General features: G+C 46.5%; 1 protein-coding gene and 1 long non-coding RNA gene across 2 annotated transcripts; both read left to right on the forward strand.

The window, feature by feature from the left end:
- The first annotated feature begins 27 nt into the window (after positions 1 to 27).
- Positions 28 to 3,277, forward strand: RPS21 (ribosomal protein S21). Its single transcript, XM_071447080.1, has 6 exons — positions 28 to 111; positions 599 to 685; positions 1,102 to 1,165; positions 2,208 to 2,279; positions 2,991 to 3,046; positions 3,220 to 3,277. Exons 2-6 carry the CDS (start codon positions 636 to 638, stop codon positions 3,227 to 3,229), a joined length of 252 nt encoding a protein of 83 aa, XP_071303181.1. The 5' UTR covers positions 28 to 111; positions 599 to 635; the 3' UTR covers positions 3,230 to 3,277.
- A 3,249-nt stretch (positions 3,278 to 6,526) lies between these two features.
- LOC139599614 (uncharacterized) lies at positions 6,527 to 12,119 on the forward strand. Its single transcript, XR_011682280.1, has 3 exons — positions 6,527 to 6,674; positions 7,445 to 7,567; positions 11,736 to 12,119. It is a non-coding gene; the product is annotated as an uncharacterized lncRNA (long non-coding RNA).
- Positions 12,120 to 22,411: the final 10,292 nt, after the last annotated feature.

The raw sequence follows: 22,411 nt of genomic DNA on the forward strand, positions 1-22,411 counted from the left end.
AGGGCGGGGCCGAGCCGTGACGTCACGCGGCCGTGCAGGAAGCGCTCGCGGCGCTGTGACGTAATTCCGTGTCCGGCCCGGCCCCTTCCTTTCCGCCCGGCCGCGCGCGAGGTGGGAGCGATGGCGGCGGGGCCGGGGAAGGCGGCGGGGCCGGGCGGAACCATGGGGGTCAGGGCAGCGGGAGCGATGGGGGCCGGGGCAGCGGGGCCGGTGGGAGCGATGGGGGCCGGGGCAGCGGGGCCGGGAGCGGTGCTGAGGGCGGGGACGGCTCTGCCCGAGAGGTTCGGCTGCAGCCCGTGGGCCCGGCCGGGCTCCAGCATCACCTCACGGCTCCGGTCGCTGTGGTCACCGATGAGATTCAAGGGAAAGGCTGGAGCTGAGTCAGGGAGGGTGAGGGTGGGTTTTGGGAAGAGGTTTTTCCCCAGAACCAGGCACTGTCCCGGGGGATGGGCACAGCCCCAGAGCTCCAGGGGCCTTAGGGCAGCGCTGCCAGGGATGCCCAGGGTGGGGTTGTTGGGGGGTCTGTGCAAGGCCAGGCCTTGGACTCGGTGATCCTTGTGGGTCCCTTCCAAACGGCGATACTCCATGATTCTGGCAGGTGTCTCTGCTCAGTGCCTCAGCAGGAACAGGGCGAGATGCAGAACGACGCTGGGGAGTTCGTGGACCTTTATGTCCCTCGGAAATGGTGAGCAGGGACCCAGGAGCCAGGCAGGGCTGGAGGGGCCCCCAAAATCCATTCCAAAAACATCCCTAGGGCCCTCACCTGTGCAGAGGGGCTTTTTGTAGCAGTGAATATCTGTAGGGGGAGAAAAAATCAGTTTGCTGTTAGTTTAAAAAGTCACTAAAAATAAGCCACTTGTATGAATTTTATTAGATTAAGTCAAATATGTTTTACAGCCTGTGATTCCTGAGCATTTCCATCCTGAGTGTCTTTGACAGCTGTAGTGTCTCTCAGCAAAAACGGCATAGGAACTAAAATCTTACTAATTAGTTTGGCTTACTTTTGCATTAATTTGCCTCTAGAATTGGCTCTAGTAGCTTTCTTTGTCATTGTCACTGCCTGTTTCCTTTTGTTTAAATCTGTCCTGCTTCATTCCTCAGCTCTGCTAGCAACCGAATCATTGGTGCTAAGGATCATGCTTCCATTCAGATAAACATTTCTGAGGTAAGTTTATCCACAGAATATGTGACAAGAGAGCTAAACCTTTAAACTTCTGAAAAAAGCTACAGAATTAAACAGCTTGTGATGTATCTTCAGTAATTCAGTAAAGAAAGTCACAATAGACCTTGACTCCTGCAGGTTCCCAGTTAATACATGTGGGTTCCAATTAATTTGAGCTCCTTGTAGCATGATTTGGGGATTTTTTTCCCCAATTGTTTATTAAATTCAGGTTTCAGGATTTTTTTGGACACAATGTTCCTGTAGCTTATGAGCTACAGAGCTTGATTTGGTTCTTTGAATGGGAGATCACATCCCTACATCTTTTAAAAATCTGAGTCTCCTGAATTATCTCACCAAAAAAAAAAAAAGAGAAACCTAAGAAACCTTTAAAAAACCATCCTGATTTCCTGCAATTGTTAAGTCAAGTACTTTTCTTGTTCACCATGTTTCACTCCTTCAGTGAATGATCTCTATTCCCTTCTGATCCCTATTCCTTGTTTTCAAGTATCAGATTAGCAGAATATGGAAATGAACCCACCTGGTATTACAGGGTTCACTACAGTGTTTAAATCCATGATTTATATGTTTTAGTCTTTTTCCTCTTAAATGTCTCAGCAGCTTGAGAAAGTGAGACAGTTTGTCTCTTAGCTTGGACATTTTCCTACCCATGTAACAACTCTGTCCCTTTCCCTCTTCAGTTCAGTTTTCCATTATTGACCTCAGTTCAAAGAAACAAACAAACAAAAAAGAATAAAGGCAGGAAAATCTACTTTACACAGAGCTTTTCCATTTTTTCAGAACTCAAATATTTTTTCTTTTAGCTACCACTCTTGTCAATCTGTGTGATCCACTAAATTTAATGGCTGCACTATGTAGCTACAAATTTGCTGTGCAAAGATCATTGTAGTTGACTTTCTAACTCCAGTGTTTGCCTTGAGGTTTTGTGGTTTATTTTCTCAACGCTGCAAGTATTTTTCTGCAGTTTTTAACTTTGGGGTGCTTGTCAAGTGTGCTGTGAGAGTGTAAAACTTTGCTGTGATTGCAGGTGGACAAGGTGACAGGCAGGGTGAACGGCCAGTTCAAGACTTACGCCATCTGTGGCCCCATCCGGAGAATGGTGAGTGCCTTGCTGACCTGCAGAGCTGCTGTGCTGCTGATCATTAGTCAGTAATTAGCTGTGTGTCTGGCCCTGAAAACACTGTGGGAAGTGTGTTTCCACAGGGCTTTTTGGGGCAGAGTAAACACGTGAACAAATTCACAGAATCACCAAAGGTTTGGTTTGGAGGGACCTTAAGGATGATCTCATTCCACCCCTCCTGTGGGCAGGGGCACCTTCCACTGTCCCAGGTTATTCAAGCCCTGTCCAGCCTGGCCTTGGAAATTTACAGGAACTGGGCAGCCACAGCTTCAATGGGCACCCTGTGCCAGGGCCTTGGATTGCTTGGAATAATCAATTTCTTTTGGAGATGTTTGTTGTTTTTTTAAAGTAAAGTATGCCAATGATTTTCTTTTAAGAATGTGTATCAAGGTACTAATTCTGGCTTTTATCTGTTTATAATTACTGGAGATGATACTATCTTGACTTTAAAATGAGTTCATCACAAGTCCACTTGCCCATAAATTTGTTGTTCATCCAAATGCATATTTTTATGCAGTAATAGCATAAGGATGACAAAAAAGTAAACAGTTTATTTTGAAAACACTAGTCTGCACTAACTGCTGCAGCTGCCTCTCTTGCTTCCACATGTGTCAGTAATTATCTGGGCACTTGAGAATATTTCCTTTGAGAATATTTCCTTTGAAAATATTTCCTTTTCTCTCTTTACAGGGTGAATCAGATGACTCCATTTTGCGTCTGGCAAAAAATGATGGAATTGTGTCCAAGTACGTATGTTTATCTTACCCTCTAACTCCTGCAGGGGGAACCTCCATTCCCAAATCCAGCTTTTAGGAGGACAATCTGTACATTGTATTTATAGGATGATTACACAGTTGGTCAGAGATATTTACTTGAGTACAAACTCATTTGTAACAATGTTTATTTCATTTTCTTGTAGGAACTTTTAACTGAAGAAACTCCAGGATGGAATATGTGAAATAAACAGTTCAAAACTACATTGTGCTGTGTCTTTTGTACAAGTCATAAAGATGAGTGGGTTTATTATAGTTAGTCTTGAAAGACTTGGAAATGTGTCTTAAAAATATACAGATTCTCACTGTGAATTCTTCAAACAAATCAGCTTGAAAAGCAGTGCCAGAGTCAAGGATTTCCACTTTGTTCTTGGCTTCACTGTCATTGTTCTTTTCCAGATTTAATAAGTTTTGCATCTGTAACAGAACACTTGCAGTGTAGCAATCTAACTGAGCTTGCTGCTTTTCCACTGGAAAAACTGAGAGAATTCTTGTTAGGTTCAAGAAAGGGTCTGTCCTTTCTTCAGGTGCTGCTTTTGTGTTGGTAGATTTTTTTTGCACACAGCAGGTTTATTTGTCACTTTGTGATTATCACTGAAATAAATGTCATATATGGGTTTGGGTTATAAAATAAGGTAATAGGGTAAATTTCCCCTGTCAGCTGCATTTTACCAGTTCCACAATACCCACAATACACAGGGCCTGTCCTGGTGGTGTATCCTGATCTGCCCATTGCTCAGAGGTTAATCCAGATTAGACTTCCCTGCCTGTGGTCATCTCTGGGTTAACATCTGCACTTTCCACCCTCAGATCTCTGCACAGACCCTCCCAGAGCTGTTCCAAGTGACAGAGGCTGTTTGGTGATGCTTTCCTGTTTATGCTGCAAGCTGTCACCATTGAGAGAGGTTACCATGTGCTTTATTTCTGATTTGCCAGTTACTGTGGCTGCACATGGAGCTGAGGCTCAGGACAGCCTGGAGCAGGGATGCTGTTCCCTCTGGACTGAGGAAAATGGCTGAACTGCCCACGTGTGCTATCTTTCTCCTTATCTGTGTTCTTCTTGTCAGACATGACAAAGTGCAGCATATTTGTTTGGAAGGTTCTGGTTTGGCACCATGGATACCTACTGAATATTGGCAGAGCAAATCAGGCCATGTTAATGTGGAGCTACGGTGTGGTGTGAGGTCTTTTTAGTAATTTTAATAAGTTTTTTTTTGCAAATAATAAATTAGGATTTAGAGTGTAAGCTACGGTATAGATACAATGAAGTCCATAACTAATCCTTTATTCCAGGAGCAGTTACAGCAGAGAATCAGAACTCAACAGGCTCAGAGCCCTTTTTAGCAGAGCCATAGCCTGAAACTTCTTTGGCTGCACAGTCTCCCTTCCCACTGATAACACTTGAATTTACTACTACTCTGAGCTGATAGAACTCTTGAAACATGTTGCAAGTAGGGAGGAACTCAAGCCAAAAAAAGGCAAAAAAATTGATTCATGTTGAATTCATGTTGAAATTAATACACAAAGCACATAAGAGAAACCTTTTAAATATTAAAACAGAGGGGGAAGTTAATCCATACTTTATTTTTGAGCTATTTTCTTTTGACATCTAAGTTAACCATGAAAGATGCATTTAAAAAAGGGGGAGGAGGTATGACAGTGTTGTGATTCTCCTAGAAATAATCCATTTTTCCAGGAGATAAATCTGTGAAAACATTTTCTGGAAAGAAAAATACAGTCTTCAAACTGGAAAGGTTTCAGCTTGGCCTATGTCCAATCCTTATTACTTTCCTTTGTACACAGTAAGAGGAGATAAGTTTTAATTGGACTTGATATTTTTTTCTGACATCTCTTAAATTAGCTGCTTCTGCCTTGGCATTAGGGTAGAACTTTAAATAAAACCCTTAACTGTTTGCTGCTGATAAATGCCTGGTTTACCAAAGAGTTTAAATATTGTTGACTTGTTCCTAATCCCCTGAGACTCTGTTCATCCATGTGGATTTCAGTGGAATTCCTCCATAAGGCAGAGTGAACTGACAGCTTAAAAGTTCAAGATGAACTTGAGGTCTCTCAGATGTCTTTTTAAGCAGTACAACCCCATTAGTATACAGCTGACCCAAAATTACACTTCTGGTTTGAGAATTTAAGGATTATGTTGTAAGTTAAAATGTTCTGTGCTTTGTAACACTGATTGTTGCCATTTGGTTTTTGGAGTTTTAGAAAAAATTGAAGCAAATTGTTCTGTCATTAATTTTTTTTTTTTTGTCAAAATATGAAATGTTAATGGTGCCATATGCTGAAGCAGTTCAGTTGGGAATGGATTAGTGCTGTGCTAAAGGCTTCCTGAAGTTCACACCATCATCACCAGCACCATTGCACTTGAGTCCTACCAAAATCCCTGCAGAATCCTGTCAAGGGGGGAACGTGTGTCCCTTCAAAAATCCACTTTCAGTTGCATTTTCTAGTATTGTGATGTAAAATGTTCTTTGTTTTCCTGGAACAGGAATAGTTCAGATGTTTGAGGGCCATGAAAGGGAATGAACTGTACTCTACTGTACAAGATGGACAGAGTTGCCCTTACATGGTTACATTGCACCAAGTCGTGAAATTCTTTGCTGTTACTTACGAGGACTTGGCAGTGGCATCCTAAAGACATCTGATTTAACTGGGGCTATTTTAGTGTCTTCAGCCAAAATTCTGCTGCTCAGACAAGAGCCTGAAACTCCTGAAAACACCTGGGGGCTTGGTAGGAGCTTGTCGATGTCTCATAATACTGATTTTTCTTTTTAAGCCTTGACATTCTTCCAGTGAACTGCACAGTGCTAAAAAGCTGCTTCAGTGGTCTCAGCTGTGAGCCTGTTGTGACCAGAGCCTGGGTTAGGAGGTCACTGCTGCTCCTGTCACCCTGGCACAAATGTGACAGCTCTGACAACATCAGCCCTGCTCGAGGTGCCCAACAGGCACAGCCCTGCCAGAAGTGCTCCCCTGGCACTGCTCGTGGGTCTCTGCACAGAGGACACAGAGACTCAGGGGAGGAGCAAAAAAAAGGACAAAAAAAGGCTGTCCTTTTGCTCTGTGTGTGTCCAAGCACCAAAAGAGCTTTTGGAGCAGAGCTGTCTCAGCAGTGCTCCCTGCAGAAGGGAACCTGGGACAGCTCTGTGGGATGGTGTTTATTTTCCCAAAGCACGTGCTGGTGCTGGAGGCTGCTGGAAGCCCACCTAGAGCACTGAGATAATCTGGTTCCACTGGATTTGGCAGCAGTTCTGTTTTCCAGTTGGATGTTATGGAGAGCTGTCTATTCCCAGCTCCTGTTTTGTTCAATTGCTGTCACTCTCAGTAAAACACAGAGATAAATACACCTCTGCTGCAAATGTAACTTTGAGCAGGTTAGGGGACGTTTTGATTTTAGTTAATCCATTTATGGCTGTTTGTGTTGAGGCATCCCTAGGGAGGCAGCTTCCCTGTATGTATGTTGGACTAATCAACCATGGAAAAAAACAAAAGAAAATTAATTAGGCATTTTTTTCCCTGCTAGGAAACACACTTTTGTTTAACATCAGACAGGAGTTCTGCTTGGTTAAACCCTCAGCAGGAACTGCAGGTACTGAGATTTTAAGAATCAAGAACAATTGATAAGGTCAATGTGAGATTTATTTTTTTAATAAATTATTATGGAAAAGGTATTATTTCAACATCTATTTTCAGATAGCTGATAATGAGTAAAACTACTGTGACCAGGCTGATCCAAGTGTATTTTGCAATGTACACACCTGAGCGTGTTAACAATGAGCAAACTTAAAAATTTGTTAACAAACCCTGTTCATGGCTTGTTTCCACAGGACTGGGACCATGGAGAAGAGCAGGTTGTGCCTGTTCTGCTGAGCACTGGGGCCCCTTTGGCTGCTGTTTGCACTCCTGGGCTGACCATGGCCAGCTGCCAGTGCCCACCCAGCTGCTCCCCTCTCCCCCTCCACAGCAGGGCAGAAATCAGGGTGGAAAAACACATGGGTGACAGCAGGGAGGTCACTTACCCATTACCATCATGAGCAAAACAGGAAAATCCATTTATTGCTTATTAAAACAGAACTGGGTTGATAGCAACAAGATTAGGCTGCAGACTGTGGGAGCCCCAGAGCTGTAAATACATTTTCTGTTCGTTCAGGTGCCCTTCCAAGAGGGTGGAGGACAATCCTTGTGCAGGGAGCCAGGGCCTGTGGGGCATTGTCTGGGGGTTTCTGCAGGGATGGAAGTAAGAGTCACACTTGTATTTTGGTGAGCTGTAAGCTGTGTGCTGGGACACAACACATCCATCAAAATTAAGGTGCTGCTTATCTGGCTCTAAGCACAATAATTTTTCTGCTGTTTTCACAGGGCACCAGAGCCCAGACAAGCACCTTGATCCATCCATCCATCAATACCAAAGCACAATGCACTGGTGCCCTGATGTGAAGTCACTCAGGCTGTGTCCCTCTCATGACCTGCAGTGCCTGTCAGGTAAGTCAGGTTTTTTTTTAGCAAAAATGCTAAAATACCACATTTTATTTCACAGAACAGTGTTTCCATAAAGTGTTTAGCACTACTCTGTGCAGGTTGCTCATTGAGCTGGGAAATGTGATATTTCCTGCTCCAGGCAAAATGTTTCAAATGTCTGAGGCTGAACAAAAATAGCACTTCAAAATAAATTGGGCAGTGCACAGGGGAGGTGGCAGAGATCTTTACTTGCTGCTTGTCCCTGCTTCATTCAGTTTCCTTCCCCTACAAGGGCTAGAAAGGCTGGGGATTTCATTCTCCCTTTGACCAGTTTGAGGCTAAAAGAAAGGGATTTACACGCCTGATTTCTGTTGCGGCCAGTGGAGCCATGCTCACAGAAAACTCCCTCTGCATTCCTGGGAAAATGGGGTCATTTGTGCTGGATCACTCAGCCAAGCATGGATGTGTGACAGAACAGCCCCCAAGCCAGCTGTGCTGAGAAAATAACCTTAAAAAGTCGGTGCTGCAGCTGAGTTCAGGGGCTGCTGATGGGTCACTTCTGTTCCTGTCTTGTGTCTGCTCTCAAGTGCCTGGACCCAGTCCCCAGCTCATGAGCTGGTAATCCCAAACTTTGAAGAGTTTCCAGGCAGGCTGACCAAAATCTGAGGATCTAAGACTGCCTGTACCCAAAAATAAGTAAATAAAAGGAAGCTATTCCCAGATGGTGCTGATTAAAACACGGACTACAAAGGGAGGTGGAGGAAGCAGCTTTCAGGCTGGGATGTATATTACCTGAGAGGGAGCTTGATCACTGTGCAGAGCTCATCTGGCTGGGAGCCCAGCACGTGGTGACACAGCTCTGCCTTTGGAGAGCATCCTGCAGGAGACAACAGAGCCAAACTTTGGGTTTTTTCATTGAATAGGGAATTAACATCTCAGCAGCCTTCTTGGAGAGTGGTACAAGTGTGGCCACAGTAGGGATAAACCTCTTTCAGGTTAAAGGGAGACAATTTTACAGGGTTTTTCTGACCTTCTCCCAAATGCTGAGCTTATCTAGGAAACAGGAGGCTTTGCAGGTGTGGGACAGGTGGAAGGTACCTGCCAGCCACTGCTCACTTCTGATCTTGCCTGAATGGTTGATAAGGATCTGCTTTGGTCTTAAGGCCCCAGGTGCTGATCTTTTGTTTCCCGAAATGTATTGTCACCTATCTCTGTGGTTTTTGTTTTTCAAGCTTGTTTGAGACTGTCCTGACAGGAAGGTTAATCCTTGCCTCATTAAAACAGTGCTGACTCACTGCTGCAAGTCATAATTCCCTGAAAACTTTGAATATCCAGGAAAGTCTCATGCACACATCACAGCTTTCCATGTGGTTACATAAAAATCTCAAACTATGTCATTTCATCAGACACCTCGAGGCTCATGCCTGCTCTGTTACTCAGCCTTCACTGCTTTCAGTGCCTTTAAAAATAAAATTTTAAAAAAGTTCTGTTTGTTTCTGCAGAGCAGGGAACTGTTCCTGGTGTGCTTCCCACTGAGTGTGCATCCCAGGCATTCCACAAAACTGCAGCACTGGGACCAAGGCTCAGGAGACTCATTTCTGCTTCCAGCAGTGATGTTGGTTTTGAGCAAGACCTGTCAACTGCTATATCCTATACCAGAATTTACCCATCTCTCAAATGAATGTGATTTTAAAAAGTAGGAAGCTTTAAATCAATATAAAGAGTGCTCACGAAAAGTTCTCTAAATAACTTATACAAGGAGGTGACATAGTTTTCTAAATAACTTATACAAGGAGGATAAACTTCAAAGATCTGCAATGAACTCAGTAGAGTTGAGCCAGAGGAAAGTGTGTTAATTTACTTTTTAACCCCTGGTTTTATCCTCTATCCTGCGGGGGAATTTTACACCACCAATTTACTGGGCATGCAAATAAAATAATGTCATTTTTGGCTTTTTGAATCCAGGAACATTTATGGGGTAGGACCCTTAGAGTGTTCTTTCTTCCTTTAGGGAGTGGGTAATGAGAGGGAGGGCCATATCAAAGCTGACTGCTGGAAAGAATTAACTCTGATTTACAATGCTCTGCAGCCTGAGATAATGCCTCTGGTATTTGGAGACTCTGAAATGCAGAATGCTGCGCTCATGGGGAGCCTGCTCTCAGTCAGCCCTTGCTGGTATCAGTAGCTGGCACCCAGGAGTGCAAATCCCAGCAAGGGCTGGTCACTGTCAGCCCAGCCCAAGGCACAGAGCTGGAGCTGCCAGGCTGCCCCTGCTGCTCCTGCCCAGCCCGAGGAGCTCCTGCATCCCTAAGGTCAGAGCAGCCTTGCATGCAAATCCACAGGATACCATTAGCCTTAGATTCCCATCCTCATGAATTTGCAGGAGACAAGGTGGACACTCTCCAGAAGTGCTCGGGGTTGGGAACAGAACAAACCAAGAGAAATTCCAGCAAAGGGGGCGGGGTCTGATTCCAGCCCCAGATAACAGCTCTTATCAGAAAAGCTCATAAATCCACCCAATTCAAACAGAGTGTCAGCAGCATCCCGTGCTGCTTTGTGTGTCCCCTCTAGGGAGCTCCAGCTTCTTGTTCCGATCAGCAATTTCCATTCTATCCTTCAGCTTCCCAGAAGCCTCCACTTCCTGCAAAACTCGGTGGGAATGCTAATTCTGAATATCTGTGTGGCCTCAGAAGGAGCAGAACATGGGGCTGCGCTAATGAACAGCCCAAATTACTGCTTGGGCTGTCACCTGTGATTAATGCAGCAGATATTGGCAAAAACAACATGCCAGAAGCAGGGAGCTTGTTTAAGTGTTGGCTTTTGGGTCTGAGCTTCAAGTGTCTGGTGGAATTTTGAGTCTTTGTTAAGACACAAGGTCAGTGTCTCTCCCGGGAGCTGTACAGAGACACCTGACAGCTCTACCCTGTCTGAGGCACAAACACATGGACAGCACCACCTTCTCTGGTCACTGTCACCCTCTGGTGTCATCCCTGCCACTGCAGAGGAAGATTATTTGAGGAGAAGGACACAAGATTATACCATGGTTTTGTCCATTAATTCTAGTTTTACCTCAAGCATTAGTTTGGGTTTTTTAGGTACTACATCCTAATACGAACAAGGCAGAGAATACAGATTTACTGTTTGGAAAAAATCCCACAGCTTCTTCATGGAGAGGGTGTGGATTTGGTGTTCAAGAATGATGTAGATGTGAGAAAATGAGTATCCTGTCAAAGAGCTGGTCCCAAGTAAAATATCAGGCTGGCATTCACATGCTCCAAGAGATTTCTCAACAACTCCTTCCTGCTACATGAAAAAAAATATCTGTATTGTGGTCAGCCACCCCTTTTAGGGCTGTGCTGCAGCAATTATGAGGAGTGAGGGGGAGTCATGATCTTGATATTATTCTAGCAACCCTGTTAGGGGAAAATCTGTGGATTTATTTCAGCCACATTTTGTCTCTTCCAGCAAACATTCTGGTAGTTTCCAATACACCAAAATGAGCATAAGGGGATTTTGACTCCAGTGCTGTGACTTTTGAATGACCTCGTGGAACAGGGACCAGATGATGAAGTGACCCTACAAAATGATCTTTTAGGAAAACACCATTTCACACACTGCTGGAACGAGTTGTCCAGAACAGGACACTGGGAACAGCTCTGATGCTTTAGAGGAACCTATAAAACAAAACTCTGGACTCACCCCATGAGAGAGACAGAATATGGAATGGGGAAAGTTGTTTCTTTTGCTATGGGAAAAAACTCAGCATCTTGGCCAGCTTCACAAGAGTGTAACAGCCCTTTCCTGACTTGTGTGGTGAGGAAACTTGGGTCACAAAATCTGTGTCCTTCTATTTATCAGGTAACTTCTAAACATGCTGCTTGTGCCCAAGCAGAAAGGTTGTTGTGTGCTAACACCCACTGCTGCAACAGCTCTGAATCCCCAGTGTAAAGTGGGATTCCCAAAGAACAGCCCTAGGAAGCAGAATTTAGAGGAAGAAACTGATAAAATGAGCAAAAAGTACCACAAATATTTTTTTTCATTATTCTTGTGAAAAGCCACTGGAATATAAGAACAGATGCAAATGTTTGGTGTTTAGTGAAAGGTGAATACAGCAGCAAGCTTTTCCTGCTGTCCTGAAAGGAGCTGCTGACATGAACTCTGAGACCATGAGCCTGTGCGTGTCCTGCTGCAGGTTTGGGAGGTGCTGCACAAGGTGCAGGAGATGCTGCTCAGCTCTGTGCCAGCCTCTCTCCTGGCCAGGCAGGGGAGAGGGACACAGGGACCCCACCAGAACACCAGAGCTGAGCTGTGAGGGCAGAATGGCTTGGTAGTTTGATGAAGAGCAGAGAAATGTGGGACTGGAGCTGATGCCACCACTGTCACCATGATATTTTCTGAAAAATCGCCAGGATTTTTCTCCTGAGAAGCTGGGAAGCCTCAGAAAAGAAATGTAAACAACAATTATCTGATGGCTTGGAATGTGGTCTGGAGGTTGCTTACCAACAGGTGCATCCTTGATTGGTTCCATGTGAATTGTTTTTACTTAATGACCAGTCCCAGTCCAGCTGTGTCAGGACTCTGGTCAGTCACAGGTTTTTATTATTCATTCTTGTTTAGCTTTCTGATGTCTCCTTTCTCTTTCTTTAGTATAGTTTCAAAATATATGATATGATATATGATATATGATATATGATATATGATATATGATATAATATGATATTATTTAATATAATGTGATGTGATGTGATGTGATGTGATGTGATATATTATATTATATTATATTATATTATATTATATTATATTATATTATATTATATTATATTATATTATATTAATAATATAATAATAATAATAATAATATAATAATATTATCAGTCTTCTGAGAACTTGGAGTCAAATTCTCACCTCGTCCTGGGGACCCCCATCAACACCACACACCAGAGCAGGAGATGCACTGGGAGTGAGTCTGCTTGTGAGGAGGGATAAAGCAGGATACCTGCAGGAGCAATGGGCACACTCAGGAGCAGTGGGACAGGAAGGAGGGAACATCTGGCAAGACTGAGGTGCTCACAGTTTGGGGGGAATTTCAAGGAAAGCCATAAGAGATCTGGAGGGAGGCACTGCTGCCTGCTGGAAGGGATGGGGAAGGGAGAGGTTTTGTGTCTTTATGTGCTCTCTGGGGCCCAGACATTGAGCTCAGTGTGCAAGCCCTGCCCTGCCATGTGTTCTGGTGCATGTGTGGGCAGCTGATGTGTCCTTCTGAAGCAGCAGCACCGTGCTCATCTGCCCTGCCTGGCACTGGCTAACCCTGACAAGAAGCAGCACTTCCCTGCCTGCTCCTCAGAAATGACCTGAGCAGCAGCAGTGCCATCACTTGCACTAAACACACGGCTGGAATCTTTCTGATAAAGTCCAAGACATGGGACAGCTTCCTATGAACTGCCTCAGGGGCAGACCTGCTGTCTGACTCCATTGTAGGGACATTTCAGAACAATTTTATTTGTTCCTGTCAGCTTTAATTGAACATCTGGGTTAATAACAGGGAGATTCCCAGGGCTGGCATCAGAGCTGGGAAGGAAAAGGAGTCATTTTGGAGTCCTTCCTTAACCCCAGCTCCTTTGTTAGAAGTGTTGGTGTTATTTAATTGACTGTTAAATCCCAGTCACATGAGCACCCTCGAGTGTAATCTCCTGTGATAAATTGCCCAGCACTCCTGTCAGAGGCACATTCTGCTCCCCAGCCTGTGCAAGACTCAGTGTCCTGTGATTACAGCTGACTTTTGCATAGGGAATGAGGGAGGAATGGATCTTATTTCAGTTTAAAGTGATTTAAGAAGACAGTCAACTCCAGATTTGGATAAAGACACTGTTCTCTAACCTGCTTGAGGTTGTGGTAGATGCAATTATTTCTTCCATGCTTTTCAGCAAATGTTTACAGGGTCCAGTTCTTATCAGACCAAGGCAGACAGCCCTTGGGGGGCAAAAACCAGACAATTGCACAAGGTCTCATCTCAGGGTGGGACAGAAGGGAGGGAAAGGGCCCAGTGATAGGGGGGAGCTCGTTATCTGTTGGAAACAGCCTGCACACAGTCAGATCTCTAGGATCAGGAAAGAGAATTTGAAGGTGGAAATGGAAACTAGATATGAAGAAGGAACTGAGGTAACAGGAGGATGGCAAGGAAAATCTGTAAGTTGCCAAGAAAACCTTTTTTGTCCTACAATCCTCTAATATTTCCCCATTTGAATCTGTTCATTCTCCCCCATTAGAGATTTCAGCCTACATCTTGTGGTCTGAGACCAAGCAGAGCCAGAGAGGCCAGAGGCAGAGCAAGGTGCTGGCATCCCTGAGGGGCACAGAGCCTGCAGGGGACACCCAGTGACTCCTGAGATGCTCCTGACCCCGTGGGCACTGCTCTCCCCAAGCCTCGTGAATGAGGAGCATTCGGCATCTGTGAGCTGCTGAAAGCTCTCTGCTCTCAAGCCTCCATGCTTGGATTCATTGTCAGACTCACTGTCTCTCAGATGCAGATTTTCACCCCTTTCTGAAGCCACTTACACCCAGCTGGGAGTGCAGGTGTAGCTTTGGTCAGCCTGATAATAGCCTGGTTTTCTCCTCAGCTATTCCCAGCTCCCATCCAATCCAGAATAATTTCTTTTTCCTGATGACCCCAAAGGCACCACAAAACAAATGTATCAACATGAATGTAAGTGCTTTAATCAGTAAAATGCAAGATTAAAAATAATAATAATAATAATAGCAGTACCCTGCAGGGAGAGAGACTGAGAAAAGAAGAGCAAATAAAAAGAAATGCTCTGTATGTTCTGGCTGGGAGCCAAAGGCCCTCTGGGCCAGGTTTGGATAAAATAGGGCTTAATTTCTGGTGTGAGAAACCGCTAGAGTGAATCTGTGGCAAACAAAGGCCAATTCACAAAGGGACACAGGCCAGGCTGGAGGAGGAGAGGGCAGCCTGCCAGCTCTGCCAGCTCCCCTGATTTTATCATGTCTTGCAGTATCAGATGTTTTACTGCTAGCTTCCTTTTCCTCTTGCATTTTTTAAAAAAGCAGCATTTCTTCTCATGAAACCTGTAGGGAAAAACTTAGACACACTCCACAGGCAGTCCAGAAAGCAAAGTGAAGATAACAAACACTAAAGTTCATTAACTTAATGGAAATTAAATTGAGGTTCTTAAACAAGACTCGGGGAGAGGAGGGTTTTTATTAAAATGTTTGGGCTGGGCAGTGTGAAATGCTTTCTTGGACCATGAACAAGTGTTTACATTTGAAAAGCAACGCTGTGTCAGCAGTGCCAGTGGGCTCATCACCCAGTGCCAGCATTATCTCCCTGCAGGGCTTCCAGAGTGTGAGATCCCCAGAGCTCACAGGGCTCTGCCCTCTTCCTCACCACCAAACCCTCTGCCCTGCCCGTCCCGGGGCTCAGGGAATGACAGAAAGCCAGCTATGGTCACAGGGCAGTACAAACCTACCCAGGGAATTCTCTCCACCATGGGAATCTTGCCCAATTCTTAAAAGTCCACCCTTTCCCTTGGGAGCAGAGCACAGAGCTTGTACCCAGAACAGTGGCATTTCCATCTCAGCCCCCAGTAGGGCTGGTACTGCTGGGAATGAGTGGTGATCCTGTTATTTCTCAGATTCTTTCCAACAAACAGAGCAGGGAGAAAGGCTTGTCCTGCAAATCCAAAGCCTTGCTATTAGCTGCATGCTGTGCTTAATACCCTCGATAATTAAGCAGTTGGCTGGTAGAATATACTTCTTTTTCTCTCTAATTGCTCAGATCCAGGCAGTTTGTTTGGGATTCAGCTCTCAAACAATTCAGCATCTGCTGTAGCCACAGAAGCCCAGGGGCATTACGTGCAGGGGTGACAGCTTTAGGGCCGCTCTCAACAAGGCTGTTGGGGACACAGGATTGCTTCCCCAGGGGTCATCCCTGCATTTTCCCATGGTATTATCTGATTTTTGAGGCCAGTTGTGGATGCAGGAATTCTGCCCACGCACATTTCTCCTGGCTGCTGTGGGTCCTGGGATGACAGTGGGTCGGCCCACGCAGGGCAGCCTGTGGCCAGTCCCCAGCCTGCACCAACATAACCTCAGTCCCCATTTCTGGGTTTAAAAACACCATCCTGAGAGTGTACACAGCTCTGCTGTCACCATGCCCACTGTGGCTTCACCTCAGGCCACCATGGCTTGGGCTTTCCTTAAGATTTGTGATTGAACACAAGCAATGTGGGGAGCATTTGTGGAGTGGTTTCAGCTGTTCTGAGGTTCAGCCCCAAAGGAGGCACTTCTAGAAGCTGTTGCTTGAGTTGGTGCACTTTAGCAGGCAAAATAATTCAGTTTTCAAGAAGATATTGAGCTAAGGAGCTGTCATGGTGTAGTTGGTTGAGAAGAGGCTGCTGGGGTTCACATCAAACCCCACTCTGTTAATGAAGGATTTGTGCCTCACCCCAAAACAAGGGAGGCCATATCTGCAGTGGGAAGGCAAGGGATGAAAGAACACTGCAGTTTTCAAGACAGCAATCCAAAAATTTGGAAAATCCAAATTGCTCCATCCCCTCTGAGCCAGAGGGATGCTGCCAGGCACACGCGGATGCAGATTTTATACACCCAAGGCACCAGTGACAACCAAAGCTTCAGTGACAGCCAGTGTTGTAGTGTGACCGTGCTCACAGGGGTCTGAGGATGAGGGAAGAGACGAGGATGTGACTCCATGGTTCCGAAGGCTTGATTTATTATTTTATGATATATATTACATTAAAACTATACTAAAATAATAGAAGAAAGGATTTCATCAGAAGGCTGGCTAAGAACAGAAAAAGAAGGAATGAATAACAAAGGTTTGTGGCTTGGACTCTCTGTCCGAGCCAGCTGGACTGTGATTGGCCATTAATTAGAAACAACCACATGAGACCAATCCCAGATGCACCTGTTGCATTCCACAGCAGCAGATAACCATTGGTTACATTTTGTTCCTGAGGCCTCTCAGCTTCTCAGGAGGGACAATCCTAAGGAAAGGATTTTTCATAAAAGACGCCTGTGACATTGCAGCGTTGCTGACATGCATTTCCCTCCGAGGCCAGAGCTCAGGGAGCCTCTGCAGTGTTCTGTGCCGTGCCCAGGTGTCCCTTGCTGGGGAAGGGGCCAGAGGCACAGAGTGCTTGGCCTCATGCCACCCATTCCAGCCTGTCCCTGTCCAGAGCCCGGCACGGCGGGCAGGGTCCCCTCTGTGGGCACCCTGCTCCAGATGCAGCTTTTCCACAGCGCTGCACAGGCTCAATGGGACTAATGGAAGGGAAACAAGGAGTGTTTGACCCTCGTTAGTGTCATCATTCCAAGTGATGGCCACCCCTTCCCTGGGGAGCCTTTTACACCCGCGGGGCTCTGACCAAGAGGGCTGTGTTCCTTCTGTGGATGATTAACTGAGCCCTGAGCTGGGTGTCCCAGGCTGGATGGGGAGCTGGGGACCCTGGCTGCGCTGATAAAGGACGTGCAACAGCCCTGGCACAGGCAGTGCCCCTGCAGGAGAGGGTTTGGAGAGGACACACAGGCTGGGGCCTCTTTTCATCTTGTTTGTAGCCGCGGCACTTCCAGCACATGAAATTTGAAAAATCCCTTTGTTTGGCCGCCCTCGGGCTTCCCACATGGCAAAAGGGTGTGTGGGGATGGGAGTGCTCGGGCTGAGAACACAGTGTGCTCTGGATGGAGGCGCTGGGGCGGGGAGGAGAAGCCCTTCCCCGTGGGATGGGAATTGTTTGGTTACCATCCCACAGGAGAGGCTCTGCAGGTCGCCCATCAGTGACTCCCCCAGGGCTCTGAGCCTGTTCTCTCCCCTGCCTCCACCCCAGTGTTTCACACTGTTCAGACACAGACGTGTTCAGACCCCACATTTTTCCTGCTGCTCCCACTTGCCTCTGTTCCTCTGAACCAGGGCCACATATATAATATTTTGATATGTATATCAAAATATTCCAAGGGATAGGTGCTTGCAGAGTGAGGAGGTACAGAGAAGTTCCCAAGACTTCATATGCTAATCCATTTCAGCGTCACCTGTCCCCTCTGCTCATCATCCAACACTGATTTTTATTACTCATAAATTTCCAAATGGAGCAAAGAAGTTTGGGCAGCTCAATGTGACTGCAAATGCTTTTGGAGATTGACAGGAACAGCACTTAAATTGTCACATTCCAGCATAAGCATACTTTTCACTTCAGATATTGGGATAAAAGTGATATATTATGATGGTTTTCCAGGTTTAGTTTCACCTAGAGCCTCTTGCATGGCAGCAGCTATCAGAAATGAATGATGCCAGAACCAGACAGAGCCTGTGCTTTTAATTGCAGGGGCCATTTGTGCTGTGCTGATGACAGACAGGGTCTGCCTGTGTGCTCTGACCTCACCTGCTCATGTGTTTCATGTTTTGCTGCACTGCTGGGAATGGAGGCAGCTGAGAATATCCTTCCTGTACCATCTGTGGTGTGGTTTTTTCCCCCTCAAGTGTTCTGAAAGATCAGCTTGTACTCAGACAAGTGTGATGTCTTTGAGTGAATGGAGAGATGTTCCCTTCAGGAACTGGTCCAGGGGACAGAAGTCAGAAATTAATATTAGAGTCAGAAATTAATATTAGAGTCAGAAATTAATATTAGAGTCCACCTCATCCTGGTGTGGCTGTGTCCCAGCTGGGTCTGCACAGCTCCTTCCCAGCAAATTCACCCAAGGAGGAGCAGGTGGGGAGGCAAATGTGACACTGAGCACTTCATGAGCAGGAGTCCTGTGCGTGTAGAAGCAGCTCAGCCATGGTGTGGTGCCCATTAGCTCACAGGGCACCACTTTTAATGGCTTCATATGGAGGTGAATGTTCAGCATGGGTTAGGGCAGCCACTGGGACTGGGACAAGTGGGGGATCTGTACTAGATGCTTTCTGAAAGTGACATCAGGACAGCCTATTTTGCCTTGTTTGATTTCTGTTTGTAAATATTTTCGTGTCTGTGTCTGCACATTTCCTTTGCAATGACTCCTCACCTGTTTGCTAATTGCTGCAAGGCAAAGCCCTGCTGCATTTGGCATCTGGTTCCCTATGAACACCTTCACTTCTGGATATTACTTTGATAATCCAAACAAAACCAGCCTGACAGCTCTGACTGATTGTCCCCATTCATAAAACTGCATCTTAATACCTAATCCTCCCCACCACTGCCAGGCAGGCAGTTCCATTGTTGAAAAGATTAAACTATTATCCCATGCAAACACCAATCTCTAATTTTTAAATGTTAGGCTGGAGTCTTCCAATGATGGAAAATGCCAGGATGCATGGGACACTGTATTCCCTGCAGTTTCATGGCCAATATGTTTAAAACTCATTAAATACAAGCCACTGCCTCATTCATTCCTTCTGTAGGTGAATTAGTGTCCCCTCCCCCAGTCCAGTCTCAGCTGCTTTGTAACTCAGAAATGAAAGTGAAGCATCTTTTGTTTTGCTTTTAAAATGTTTTTGTGGTGGTTTTGCTTTGCTTTTTTTTTTTAATTCTGCTTGAGTCACAGGCTAAAATTATAGTTGATTTTGGACTATTTACAGCACAAGGATTTTAATAGCAGGCACTCACTGAAAACTCAAAGAACAGTCCCCAGACTTGGACAAGTTAAACTCTTTGCTACTGGGCCTTGCTAATACCAACTTTTTCCCATGGATTGGTATCAGACATGATCTAAGTGAGGTGCATTTTGAGTCAGATTCCCTCTCTCCCAGAAGAGCACACTGCTTGGCTGACTCAGGCACCTTCCTGAAAACTCATTTTTACCACATTGGGTCTTGGAGCACTGTGGGTTTTATCAAATCTGCAGTGAAAGCTGTGATAACACCCCAACACAAGTTTTAAATTAACCCTCTGTGGCTTAGGGGAATCTAATGTAGAACAGATTTAAGTAGCTTGAGCTACAATCAGAGAGCCCCATGAGGTTGTGTTTGGCCAGCTCAACACTTGCTAAAGAATGACTCATTTAATCTTTGTCATCATGGGAGATGGGGCATGGTGAGCCACACAAGAGCCTGTGTGGAACAGTGAAGCTTTGTGCAGGCAGTGGGGCACTGCTGTGAGCCCTGAGCAGGAGCACAGGGTGGCTGCAGATGTTGTGCTGTGTGAGCAGGGGCAGCAGCAGCCCGAGCTTGGGGTGGACCATGGGGCCATGGGGTGGGACATGGGGTGGGACATGGGGTCCTGGGGTGGACCATGGGGCCATGGGGTGAGTCATAGGGTGACATGTGGGGCCACAGGGTGGATCATGGGGTTCTGGGGTGGTACATGGGGTGATTCATAGGGTGGTACATGGGGCCCTGGGGTGGTTCATGGGGTGATATGTGGGGACATGGGGTGGTACATGGGGTCATGGGCTGGATCATGGGGTCCTGGGGTGGTTCATGGAGTGGTACACGGAGCCCTGGACTGGGACATGGGGCCATGGACTGTGACATGGGGCCCTGGGGTGGTTCATGGGGTCATCATTCATTCCTGTCACTTGCTGGAACTGCTGAGCTATTGCATGCAAGACCTGGGAAGTCAGCCTGGTCTAGAGACAGAGATTAAACAAAGATACAGGGCCTAAGGAAATGCCCTGCTTAGCTGAGATTTATGAGCCTTGGTCAGATGTCACTTGAAACTGCCCAAACAGAGGGGGGTGGGCACTGGGCCTCCTGGATGTGCTGGAGAGCTGCAGGCTGTCCTATCCCATGCATGTGTGTCCCTGCTGCAGGCTCTCCTATCCCATGCACGAGTGTCCCTGCTGCAGGCTCTCCTTTCCCATGCATGTGTGTCCCTGCTGCAGGCTCTCCTTTCCCATGCACGAGTGTCCCTGCTGCAGGCTCTCCTTTCCCATGCACGAGTGTCCCTGCTGCAGGCTCTCCTTTCCCATGCATGTGTGTCCCTGCTGCAGGCTCTCCTTTCCCATGCACGTGTGTCCCTGCTGCAGCACAGCTGTGGGAGTGATGCCTGCAGCCTCAGGTGCCAGGCTTTCCCTTGGTGCTCCTTGCTTTGGCTTTTTTCCATTGGTAAAAAGAATTCTATAAGAATTCTATTCTGTAATTTTGCTTATTTCACATCTTCAGTTTAAAAGAAGAAACAGTGGTTTGCTATGTGGACTTGGCTTTTTCTGTGCATTTGTTACTGAGCTGAGGTGAGGAACTGAGTCTGCATGGTGGGGCTGTGCAGATCCCTGGGTTTGATCCAAAGCTGCCTGGGGAGTCTCTTGCTGACAGAATGCCTCTCCTCTATAGCAGGAAAGGACTCTGAAGGGAAACTCTCAGGTTTTCATAAGGCAGCATCTCTCTGCTCTGCCTGAACTATGAATGGGACTGAGTTAATGGCTTGTGATTTCTGCTCCTGCCTGTTCTGGAAGTGAAGGGTAAGGTCCTTCACTTCTCCTCACTAGGTCCTTTTCAGAGCTAAAAAGAGCCAAACTCTTCCCAGTATCCAAACTGGGAAGAAGATAAAACAGAAATGCACAGATTATAGTGCTCTGAATTACCAGGAGTGACCTGTGGGATGAGGGTCTGTCCTCTCTCTCCTATTTCTCCCAAAGAAAGGTGCAAGAAGTGCCAGGTCACCAGGGCCAGTTGTCCCCTGGCCAGGTCCCCCTGCCAGCCATGAAGTGTGGAAATCCCTGGAATGCTGACTGTCTTCATCTCAAGGAGGGGATCTTCTCCTGGTACGTTTTGTCTTGAAAACATTTTATTAAGGAGAAAAAACCCGAGCTGCAGGGGCTAGAAATGGCAGGCAGGCAGGCAGGGAGATGATTTCAGAGGAGAAAAATGCTCCTGCACCTCCCTGCTCCTCCCAGGCAAAGGAGCTGCCAGCCTGCCCGTGGCATCTCATCCATCACGCTGTCACCCGGGCTGCCCGGGCTCACACCTGTAACCTTTGCCTCAGAGCTGTCTGGGGCTGTCCCCGGGGCTCTTTCTGGCTGAAAATGCCCCCGTGGGCTGTGGGGGAGCTGGGGAGGGGCTGGGGCTGCTGGAGCCTGCAGGGCTGGCAGTGCCCTGGGAAGGCTCAGCTCCCCTGGCAGGGCTGTGCTGCAGCCTGGGGACGCCTCTGCCCTGGCAGGGAGCTCCTCCTGCCCTGGGAGTGCTGGCACTGCCCCCAACACACCGAAAATCTGCTTCTGGCAGGGATCCCTAGGGCTGGATTAGCTGGTTAAGGGCTGTTTCAGAAGATTTCTGCTCACCTTTGTGTGATGCAGAGACCTCCCAGAGCTGCAAGCATTTCCTTCCTAAATGCCGGGGCTCAGGTTCTGTTTTGAAATAACTCTTCCTCTCCCCATCAACTCAAGATGTTCAGATTTTCTATTTAATAGAAATGTTTTGCTGTTATATAAGATGCCATAGCAGCTTATTCTCGTGGTTTTTCCTAGAGCAGAGCACATCAGAAGGGCCTCATGCCCATCCCAAAGCTGCCATCCCACCCTGCTGCAGTGGCTGAAGGTGGGCTGGTGCCTGCTGAGGCTCTGAGCTGCCCACAGAAACAACACCCAGGCAGGAGATAAAAACCACACCTTGAGGAGAGAGGAGTGGGTGCCAGCTGCCTTTGAAGTGAGTGTGAGTATCTGCATAGAGGGAGTGCTCTCTGAATTAGGGGAAAGCACTCACTGCCAGGATTCACTCTCAGGCCAGAAAGTCCCACTCTTGGTGGTTATTGGATCATTTATAGAGCACTTCAAAGGTACCAGGGCTCTCTGCAAGAAAATACTGGGGGAAATCACTCCTCAGAAAGTCTGCACTATGACCTTACAAGCATTAAATCCCCACCTCTCCCTTTTTGCTGTCACCTGGACCCCCCTTCTCTTCCAAAAAGTCTCCCAAGGTCCCTT

This window comes from Agelaius tricolor, unplaced genomic scaffold, assembly GCF_023055355.1.
Source record: "Agelaius tricolor isolate 1412-34295 unplaced genomic scaffold, bAgeTri1.0.p SCAF_23, whole genome shotgun sequence".
NCBI lineage: Eukaryota > Metazoa > Chordata > Aves > Passeriformes > Icteridae > Agelaius > Agelaius tricolor.